Raw genomic sequence first — 11,001 nt, forward strand, 5'->3', positions numbered from 1 at the left:
GCTCGTGTGGAAGCCAATCCATTGCGCCTGAGCGTGTGTGTGTGTGTGGTGGGGCTCGGGGGCTGGCTTATTCTATTTCTCTCCTCCCTGGCAGCCTCCATCCTGCAAGTGAGCTTTATGCCCTCAAAAAGCAGAGTATTTCCATCCCTCCCTCCCTTCCCGGCAAGAGGAGAGGACCAGGGCAGTGGAGGGGGGAGGAGAAAGGAAGGGGGGAGGGGGCAGGTGATGGAAATTTGCTGAGTTGGCATTGCAAGGACTTGCCTCCCAGCCGGCCCATGATTTCTTTCTTTCTTTATATATTTATTTATTTATATATTTATTTATTTTATGTGTATGTATGTGTGTGTGTGTGTGTGTAGTGTGTGTGTGTGCGGCAGCTTCGTGACAGCAGCTGCGGTGATGGTCGAGCCGGCGAGAAAAGTGGACGGAACGAGTTAAAGGCTAAAGGAGACGGCTGGGGAGGGGACCCCGGCCTGGGGTGCACTCCATAGACCTTCAGCCTCCCGGCCGGGGGGACGGGACAAGATCCCTCACCTTACCTGCCCTCTTCCCCTCCAAAGGTACTTCTTCCCTCTTTCTTCACCCTCCCATCATCCCTAATGCCCCTCCCTTCATCCCGCCCCTCCTGTCCCCTTTTGGGTATTTCCATGCTTTAGGCTCCTCACCCATCCCTTCCTCAAGCACCTCATCCCACCTCGTCATCCCTCCCTGCAGTCTCCGAGCCCCCTCATCCCTGAACTGCCCTGGGTCTCTCTGCTCTCCTCCATCCTCCTCCTCCTCCCTTTCCCTCACTCCTCCCCTGCCCCGTGGCCCCCTTCCCTGTGTGCCACCATGACCGTGATGGCTGGAGAAAACATGGACGAGACTTCGGCGCTCCCTGGCCACCCCCAGGATAGCTACCAGCCCGCTGCCCACGACGACCACGAGTGCTGTGAGCGCGTGGTGATAAACATTGCTGGACTGCGCTTTGAGACGCAGCTCAAGACTTTAGCCCAGTTCCCCAACACGCTGCTGGGCAACCCCAAGAAGCGCATGCGGTACTTTGACCCCTTGCGCAACGAGTACTTCTTCGACCGCAACCGGCCCAGCTTCGACGCCATCCTCTACTATTACCAGTCCGGGGGGCGGCTGCGCCGGCCGGTCAATGTCCCCCTGGACATGTTCTCTGAGGAGATCAAATTCTATGAGCTGGGTGAGGAGGCCATGGAGAAGTTCCGGGAGGACGAAGGGTTCATCAAAGATGAGGAGAGACCCTTGCCGGAGGGGGAGTACCAGCGCCAAGTGTGGCTCCTCTTTGAGTACCCAGAGAGCTCTGGGCCGGCAAGGGTTATTGCAATAGTCTCTGTCATGGTGATCCTCATCTCCATCGTGATCTTCTGCCTAGAAACATTGCCTGAGCTTAAGGAGGACAAGGAGTACACAGTGCATCGCACTGACAACACCACCCAGGTCTACAAATCCAACATCTTCACAGATCCCTTCTTTGTTGTGGAGACCCTGTGCATCATCTGGTTCTCCTTTGAGCTGGTGGTGCGCTTCTTTGCTTGCCCCAGCAAGACCGATTTCTTCAAGAACATAATGAACTTCATTGACATTGTGGCCATCATCCCTTACTTCATCACCCTGGGCACCGAGATGGCCGAGCGGGAGGGGACTCAGAAAGGAGAGCAGGCCACCTCCTTGGCCATCCTGAGAGTCATCAGACTGGTAAGAGTCTTTCGAATCTTCAAACTCTCCCGGCACTCTAAGGGCCTCCAGATTTTGGGACAGACCCTCAAAGCAAGTATGAGAGAGCTAGGTTTACTAATCTTCTTCCTCTTCATTGGGGTGATTTTGTTCTCTAGTGCTGTATATTTTGCTGAGGCTGAAGAACCTGAGTCTCATTTCACAAGTATCCCTGATGCTTTCTGGTGGGCGGTGGTATCCATGACCACTGTGGGCTATGGTGACATGTACCCTGTGACAATTGGAGGCAAAATCGTAGGCTCCTTGTGTGCCATCGCTGGTGTGCTGACAATTGCCCTGCCTGTACCTGTCATCGTGTCCAACTTCAACTACTTCTACCACCGAGAAACAGAAGGGGAAGAACAGGCTCAGTTACTTCACGTTAGCTCCCCTAATTTAGCATCTGACAGTGATCTCAGTCGCCGCAGCTCCTCCACAATCAGCAAATCTGAGTACATGGAAATCGAAGAGGATATGAATAATAGCATAGACAATTTTAGAGAGGCTAATCTCAGAACTGGCAACTGCACTGTAGCCAACCAAAACTGCGTTAATAAAAGCAAGCTGCTGACTGATGTGTAAACAAAAAAAAACCCCACCAAAAACCAAAATCCCCACTCACAGCTTGAAGACTTTAGTGACACAGTCACAGTTTGTAGATGCTTTACTGATAGTCTTTGAATGCTTTATTTGCCTCGTAAATGCATTGTTGCATTGCGAATTTTTGCTCTGCGATAAAGAAACTTCCACGATCCATGAAAGATAAAATTTTTGTTTATTTTCAAAAAAGCGTTTTCCACCTGGCTATTGATAACCATTTGAACTAGTTTAGTTTTAAGCCGTATGACGTTAGACCTAAACTTTTCCTCTCCCATCGCCCTTTTTTTTTTTTTTTGGATAAAGTTAACTTAAAACTGAGCAAGACAGTTTTCAGAGCTATACAGCATATGCATGGATTCCAGTAAAAATATTCTGCAAAACACTGCACAGTTGCAAGGAAGTGCATCAGATAATAACAGTAAAAAAAATTAGCCAAAACCCTTTGGCAAACATTTGCCGTGGCTTTTATGAAGGAGCGCAAATTTTTCCTTCCACCCCCTCTGTGAAGGATTCCACACTTCCAACCTACAGATCCACACAGCACCTTATTAAAAACGTACTTTAGCTTGGTCTCTTTTGCTGTCCGTAGGAGAACTATTCTAAAAGGAAAATAACAAGCGAAACTGAAGACAAAACATCTGCAATGCTGCTAAGTTCTCTTACATGCAGATGGTAAAAACACACTTTTCTTTTCCCCCCCACCCTGTTTGGAACTGGATACAAAACTTTAAGCCCCTCTGTTGCAAGATAGCACAATGGAGTTTAATATAAGCATGTTTGAATTTGATACTATTTATTTTATAATCGCATGCTTGAAACGTTACCTCAGACAATAGCGGATAAGCTTTCGTTTGAACTGAATCTTCTAAAAATAGGTCCTTTATCTCTCTTTTTTCTTTTCTTTTTTTTTCTTTTTTCTTTTTGATTTGCATTCACCAGAAGTGCACTCCTTAATTTATTAAATCGTTGACTAGTAATTTAAAGTACTGTATTTAAGTGCGTATGTTAGTCAAATGGGAACAATAACTTTTGGAGATCAAAGCATGTTCGAATATTCAGCATTATGGCCTATTTGATTAAAATGTAACTTGAACTAATTAATGCATGAACTCAATGATAATAATAATAATAACAACAATAATGATAAGAATAAAAATAAAAAAAAATCTGCTTGATAGACTGAGGGCCTGAATGAACTGATTAGAGAAACCTGATTGTTTTCCTGCATTGCTCAGGGAAATGTGTTGGCTTTTGTCCAGGCATTGTCAGAAAGGGACATATCCCATCCCTTAAAGGGAAAGCTATATGGAAAATTAAGAAGTCCACTTATATATAGCAACACCTAAAACCTAGTATCCTTTATAGCTGAAAGGTGCAGATGCATGCTTTTTGGTGCATTCTCAGAATGTAAATGAAACTTATCTATTATATGCATCCAAATTGCAGCAGCTGGTTTCTTTTGCAGTCATCAGTTGAGACTTTTTCGTATTCCCCTAAAACTCGCTGAAGAGACTCAACAGATTGATTTAGATAGTTGCGCAGTGCCTTTATCTTACATCCCCTAAATTGCTGAAAGTGCCTCCAGGAACTGAGCTGATCAGAGATGTTGAAGGAAAGGGCAAGGCATAGGCACACTGTTAGAGGTGTTCTGTACTGTCCCCTGGCACAGCACAGGAGGGGGTAGAGAGAGAAGGACCAAGTGTGAGTGAGAGGGACGCAGAAGAGGTGGGCAGAGACCACCAGTGCCCGTGGGATACCTTCCTTCCCCAGCCAATCTCATGCTGCAGGGCTCAGCATCTGCTTTTGCCAAGTAACTCATAGTTGTGTTTGTGCAAGGCTTCAGGTTTCCCTTAGTTGTTTATAGCTATCATTGTATCTGCCCTTCCTTTCCCTGAGATGGCTTTTTGGCAGCCTGTCCCTTCATGGCAGGACACAGGAGGAATTAGGGACCAGCATGAGCTACGGCGTCACCCAGTCAGGCAACCAGACTGGAGGACTGTGCTTTTCTTTCCCGTACATTTCCCAGGTGGGTGGGTGAGAAAGGCTTTCCAGTGCCCTCCCATCCCTGTCTCCTCTCCTCCTCTATCCCCTTTTGGCAGACTGTCAGATCTTAAATCCCATCACCGATCATTTGAACCATATTCTTCTTTCTGGTCCCTATTCTTACTCCCACCATCATCTGGTGAAGGAAGCAATGCTAGGAGAAGGTATCTTCTGCAATATGCCAGCCTTGACTGCTAGGCCCTGGAAAATAATAACCTTTGATCTGAACTAATGTAGGCACTAATCTTTATTTTTTAAATGGACAAAGCTGAGGATCTTTGTTCTGCACTTAGCATGTGGCCAACTGCTGTTGAACACTTCTCCTTCCACATTGTACAGATCCTTTCTTCCCCTGTCTTTCTGATATATGTACATATGTGTATAAATATATATATATATGTATGTCTGCTCCTGTGTGTGTCACATACATATGCAGACACATGTATATATAAAATCAAGGCACTTAGAGTTAAAAAACAACCCTAACTCTGCAGTTACGCACAAGCTTGACCTGCCAGGTTCCCAGAAAGACTTGGCTTTATTTCTCACTGTGTGACTTCTGTCAGTCTTAGAGATGAGAAAGCAATTAAGAACTGAGGGAGCTCTAACTCCTGCAAGAAATGCAGAGCATCAGATACAACAGGGCATTACATCCTCTAGGCAGATGTTGTAAAGCTTCTTTCCTGTCCCCCACTCACACCCCTGCCCATTGTACACCTCTCTCCCCATTAAATTTTAGTGGTCCTGATCTTCCCAAACTCTTGAATTCTAGGGTATGACTTCTGATGTCAAAATGGACTTGAATGCTGCACTCAGCTTATAAAACCACCAACTAAACTAAACAGCAATAATCATTTCAGTGCTACGGGACCGACGATCAGAAAGATGCATTTGGGACGTGAGGCCTCACTTTGGTAACTTCTAACCCCAGCTGGGTATTGCACACCTTAGTTTAATGTGCAGAGTGATAATCATTCTGCATATGTGCAGAGAAAAGTGCTGCATGCAGCAATTCTTCTTTGTCAGGAGACCAGGACGGGTCTTCAGGGCCCAGGGTGGTTTGGGGAGCCCGAATGTTGCTTTGTCCATTTATAGCTCACTGCAAAGGATCTCAATACATATGGAGTACAGGAATTAACCTCATGTAGCATAGGCATGCATTTTCAACAAGTTTGACACAAAAAAAAAATACCACCACCAAAAAAAAAGGCTCTTACTCCCTATACACAGGAGTGCTGAAATGTCTTTGTGGGCCTGAAGGTGCACTTAAAAAACTGCCTGTTCTTACCACTAAGCATCTTTCTTTCTTTCTTTCTTTCTTTCTTTTCCCCTTTTTCCTCTCTTTTTTTCTTCCTCTTTTGGCCCTTATATTTCTTTTTTTGCCACACATGGACTCTATGGGGTTGTTTATGTAGTTGGAAGAGGACTGGAAATGAGCTGAGGGCCAGTTTATTAGTGCTTCTCTGAAAGAGTCAAGAGAATTCACTTGGTAGGGAGAATTCTTTTGGTGGGGACCTCCCAGAAGCGATGCCCGTGTTAAGCTGGACAGAGAAACCAGTAGATATGGCAGTCTTAGCTGGGCTGTAGCTTGGTGAGGGAAAGCAGCTATTCCATCATAAGGAATCACTACACAAGCCTCCTTCCCCAGCCACTGCTCCCTGCCTCTCTGTGCTTCTTTGCTGCCTCCAAAGAGCTTTTCCTTCATCCGCTTGGTGAAGGGGATGAGGGAACTTACCTGGCAGGAGCAAAGCTCCAGTGCACTGCAGTGCAGAGGCAGGAATCCAGTAGGCTGGAATCACTGCCAGAATTCCCCACCTGGTCCTACCGTACTTAGCTCCAGAGTACTAAGGAACAGGCAGAGGAGAGTGAAAATGAAAGGCTCTGTACCCCGTTCCTTCACAGAACTGAGGGGTTGCTGCCAGACTGCCAAGAGCTCAAACCCTCTGTGTGGCAGCTCCAGCACAGACAATGAACTGGATTTATTTACCCTTATGAGGAAGTTAGTGTGCAGTAAGCCAGGGTGTGAGTTCCCAGCATCCCAGCAAAACCATGCAGATTCCCTGCATGGAGTCTCCTAAGCCTTATCTCCACTGGGGACTTCAGGAAAGCTAATCCGAATCAATGAAAGGTGTGCATTCAAAGTAGATTTGTTAAACCGCTTTAAAGCCCAGCATGGACATTCTGTTGCAGTATTAAAGCAACCTTAATCTGATTTGGAGTCATTCTTTTTGAAGGAAAGTAACCTGAATTGAATTAAGGCTGCTTTAATTCCGAACACAATGGGGCTTAATGCAGTTTACCTCATCTGCCTCACAAGTTCATTCAGACAGATAAGCCTTTAGTAATCATTAGATGTACTGGAATTGACCCTGCTTGGCAGGGGGTGGCTGGGCAGAGTGTGCCCACGTGCAACAAAACTCTTTAGTACACGAGTGCTGGAAATTCACATCCTGGCTTACTGAGGGGATAACACGTTGATCCTGGCAAGGGTTCTGGTGATTTCCTTCCTTTGTTCCTGGTTTACTCATTTGTAGGTGTGAGGCGGGTCAATGCTGACAATGATCGCGGCCCAAGGGAATTAATTTCCACTTACAAAATCTCTTCACTGCACTCGTGCTAAACCTGATTTACTGTTGATCCTGTGGACAAGCACTTGAAAGACAGTGCGAAGCACTAGAGACAGGGCAAAATTCAGCAAATGTCCTCTTGTTTGCAGCAGTGATTTTTGCCCTTCTTAGCAAATCACTCATTAGAGGCTGCATTGGTCCAAATCAACAATTGACTGAGCAGTGGCAACTTTTATTGACAGGTTTTGTTGTTTGGTGTTTTTTTTTGTTTTTTTTTTAATTAAAGGACAATTGTTTTAAATAGGCAGAAGTACAGAAAGATAGTTTCTGTTAGGAGAGACCTGAAGCCCAAGAGTAACCTCTTTATTTCTAAGCATGAGGAACTGAGGGTGTTTCACTTTTCCATAGTTCACACTGGAACGGTGCAGTTTCTTGTATGCTCAAATATTAAACAAAACACAGTGAACAGTAGGACAGGAACATCTGAAATTAATTAGAAAAAGGTGGAAAAATTGTATTTTAGAACAAAACCTTCTGCATACATGTGCAATCTATGGAGAGAATATATTCCTTCCCAAATATTAGCTGGATAACTCTTACTGGAGGGGTGCCATTCTGGATTAATCTTTTCCCCTAATATGAAGAAGAGGGAGGTACTGCAGCTTTTCCAGGAATGGTCTGATCCTGTAGGCTTCCAGCAGCCTGATGCCAATGATATTCACAGTAATTTCAGACCCACATGGATGCAGAACCAGCTCCAAGGTGTGATTTACCCTCTGTGGCCACAGAGCTGGACAGAACTGGAAAGCTCTGCTTGCAATTGTACAACATAGCAAGTTTGTTCCAGACTTGCCCGTTGCAAGTCTGAAACAGGCTTCTTTCCTGAGATGCTTTGACCAGGGACCTGCACTTCAATTTTTATTGGACTTATTTCAGGCTTTCTTTTTTTTTTTTTCTGTTTTCCGTTGTTCTGGCTTTACTTAATCAGGTGTAGGGAATTTATTTTTCCTGAAATGCTTATCAAATATTCTTAAAGGTGTCAGTATTTGTATCTGCAAAAAATGAAACTTCAGGGTGTTCTACTGTTTCACTCAGTACAGGTGAACTTGCCACCGGTGAGGTCAACAATTTATGCTGTCAAGGCATAGCATGCTTTGATATTTTCAAAGGAAATAAAATGAAACTGAGGTCTTAACTGAAATTTGTCTCAAAGTTTCTGTTAATATTTGTATAATTCTGTATATTTCACCTGTTCACAGGCTCTAGCAAATGTCACTATAAGTTACAAAAAAAAAAAAAATCATCTTCCATTTCTAGTTTCTATAATAAAATGAAGACGCTGCATTCAGTTCCTTTAGGTGCATCAGTCTTTGATCCATGTTATTGTTTCAGTGACATTTCTATAAATGTAATTGGGATCAAATGTATATTTTACTTTTGTACAAAAGTAAAAATGATATTTTTATGACTAAATTCAGCAAACCCTTACCTATAACCTGCTAAGATGAAATCTTTTCTTTTTTTTCCTTTCCTTTACATGTAAAACATTGTTTTTGCAGTATGTCGGTTTGAAATGAATAAATAACAGCTGTCAATAGAACTGTAAATGGCCTCTCAGACATACCTCTGACTTTAAAGATCAAATATTGCCGATGTGATATATATAAACTGAATAGTCTCCATATGAAAGTGCACCATCAGGGCAACAAACCATTTAAGCTGACACAGCTGTACTTATTTCCACCATTTACAAATCGCTTATACTTTGGTCAAGTATGTACTTCATTGTCACATTACAGCTCATTTTACTTCCAGTAGTGAAATTGTTTGACTTACCATTTTTAGAACATCTGATGTTATGAGTTCTCGAACTATTTGAAATGCATAGTTTTCATCTATGCAGTTTTACCTGCTTCTGTACTCGTTCATCTGTTCATACTTGGCATCAATTAAAGATAATTTTTAAGGATCTTACCCAGGTTTATTCTGTCTGGTTATTTTCTGGAGTCTGGTTTCTCTGCTGTCACTATTGGCCAGTTCCATCTGAAATTAATGGTTGGTTTATTAATGGTTTTCTTATTGAATGGTATAAGAAGTGGCAAAGTAGTGAGTGGGAAATGGGGCTGTGGGCTTTGAGAGTCTTGCAAATGTGAACTCAAGCTTTACAGTGCAATTAATCCAAAGGTTTGGCTTCCATAGGCTTTGGATCTAGCCTTGAGCGAGTAATGTTCTGGGGCCAAACTGTGCTGCCTTCACTGCTGAGACATCACTCAGTTCCACCAAAAAAAGTAGAAATAAGATTAAACCTCCTGACTGTGAAAACTGTGTTCTCCAAAGGCTTGTGGGTATCAATCACTGCCTGTAGCATTATCATCTAAGTGCAGATGAAATCAGGTTTCAAACAACTGTGAGACTGATCATGGGGTTTGGTTTGGGTTGGGTTGAATGTCAGCAAGTCAAATGGACTTTGTCTTGTTTTCTTTTGAAAGTTGGTTTTTCAAGGTGTGTTTTGTGCAAACTGGTCTGATACAGCCACGTGTGCCGTGTCTCAGTGTTGTGTCATGTACAAAGAGGGCAATGAGATGAATGCTAATTATTTTCTGCCAAAGCTGTTGTGTGTTGGGAGTCCATCTACAGGGGCTGGCAGGTCTTTCTGTAGGTAGGTGCAGTTTGTAACAGTGGGATGAATGCTGATTCACATATGGGTGAAATGAAGTGAAAATACCCTGACCTCTACATGAGGCAGAACATTTTATGTGGCCTGTAATGTGATTTAATTTACTTACTTGTTTTGCTTTCTTGGTCGAGAAAACCTTCCATCAATGAAACCCTCATTCATCAGTAGCTTCAAGCATTTAGTTGGTCTGATTGAATATCACTTACAGATTGTCAAAAATTGGTTTGTTGAGCTGTCAGTGGGGATTTGTAGTTGTCAGTTTTAAATGGGTCTAGTCCAAGACATTTGTCTGTTAGCTGCTCTGTGGTGGTGGTCTTAATTCAATGAGGTGCTCGTGTCCATGCCTCACTTCAAGGGTGTGATCACTGTCATTGAGTTTGGTTGGCTCTAGGTGTGTCTAAAGTCTCATCGCTTCATCTTTTTCTCTTTCTTGTGTAGAAGAAAAGCTTGTTAATCATCTCTATGTAGGAACCTTCTCCCATTTGTTCAAGTTCCTGTTGTATTGTTTAGATCAGATTGTAATGTTGCTGCATAACCTGTTTCCCCGAGCCTCCAATTCACTTGCTGTATAACCTATTCCTGTATCTCTCTACTATTTTTCTCCCACTGTGGCCACACTTCATCTTGTGAAATACTGACCCCAGAGCCTTCACTGCTGGGTTCCTGCATGGTCTGTCTCACCATACATGGATCTAGATTAAAAGCTCCTTTTCCTTAGGACTGGAAATAAAATTCTTGTATCACAATCAGGTTTTTTTGGAAGAAAGACCTTGCCTGTTTTTATCTGTGCTGCCTCCTCAGCGTGGAAAGTGCTCCCACTAGGTTCTTTTGGCCATGATGCTGCCAAGATGGTATCTCATCCTGTGTCATTCCTCATCTTTCCCACAGTCTGTGCAGTCATCACTTTCTGGGATGTGGTCAGTTTTGTTAAGTGGAGGTTTTCAGGCAAAACTGTGTGCATTCAGGCCCAGGCTCCAGGACATGGGGTTTGCCCTCTAAAATGATTCCATCAAAAAAATAATAAATCAGCATTGTGTATTGGGTTAGTTGAGTCTCTAAGTTATTCCTTCCTTAATCTCAGAAGCAAATGTGTGGGTTTTTCCCCCCAAAATGCAAATCCTCCCATGCTATCTTTTATATTTCATCAATTACAAAAATGTTGCACATTGAGTCCTTCCTTTGGTTGCACCAGGCCACCTCCTTATCTTGTAGGTTTTCTCTGAAGCATCCTACACTGAGGCAAAAATTGTGGCTCTGCAGGTATAGCTTAGATAACAGACATGATGATCCTTGGAAAAGGCTCCTCTTTCTTCTTCAACTGCTCTGACACTTGGGTTATAAGGGGAGCAATAATTCAGCAGACTGTCAACACAGAGAGATACAGTCCAG

General features: G+C 43.5%; 1 protein-coding gene across 1 annotated transcript; it reads left to right on the forward strand.

The window, feature by feature from the left end:
• The first annotated feature begins 610 nt into the window (after positions 1 to 610).
• KCNA1 (potassium voltage-gated channel subfamily A member 1) lies at positions 611 to 8,909 on the forward strand. Its single transcript, XM_017824006.1, has one exon. It carries the CDS (start codon positions 832 to 834, stop codon positions 2,305 to 2,307), a length of 1,476 nt encoding a protein of 491 aa, XP_017679495.1. The 5' UTR covers positions 611 to 831; the 3' UTR covers positions 2,308 to 8,909.
• Positions 8,910 to 11,001: the final 2,092 nt, after the last annotated feature.

Source organism: Lepidothrix coronata, unplaced genomic scaffold (assembly GCF_001604755.1).
Source record: "Lepidothrix coronata isolate B3197 unplaced genomic scaffold, Lepidothrix_coronata-1.0 Scaffold107, whole genome shotgun sequence".
Lineage (NCBI taxonomy): Eukaryota > Metazoa > Chordata > Aves > Passeriformes > Pipridae > Lepidothrix > Lepidothrix coronata.

Bases quoted from the DNA above. Each gene is read 5' to 3' on its own strand.
- KCNA1 (XM_017824006.1), top strand. From the start codon at position 832: ATGACCGTGATGGCTGGAGAAAACATGGACGAGACTTCGGCGCTCCCT.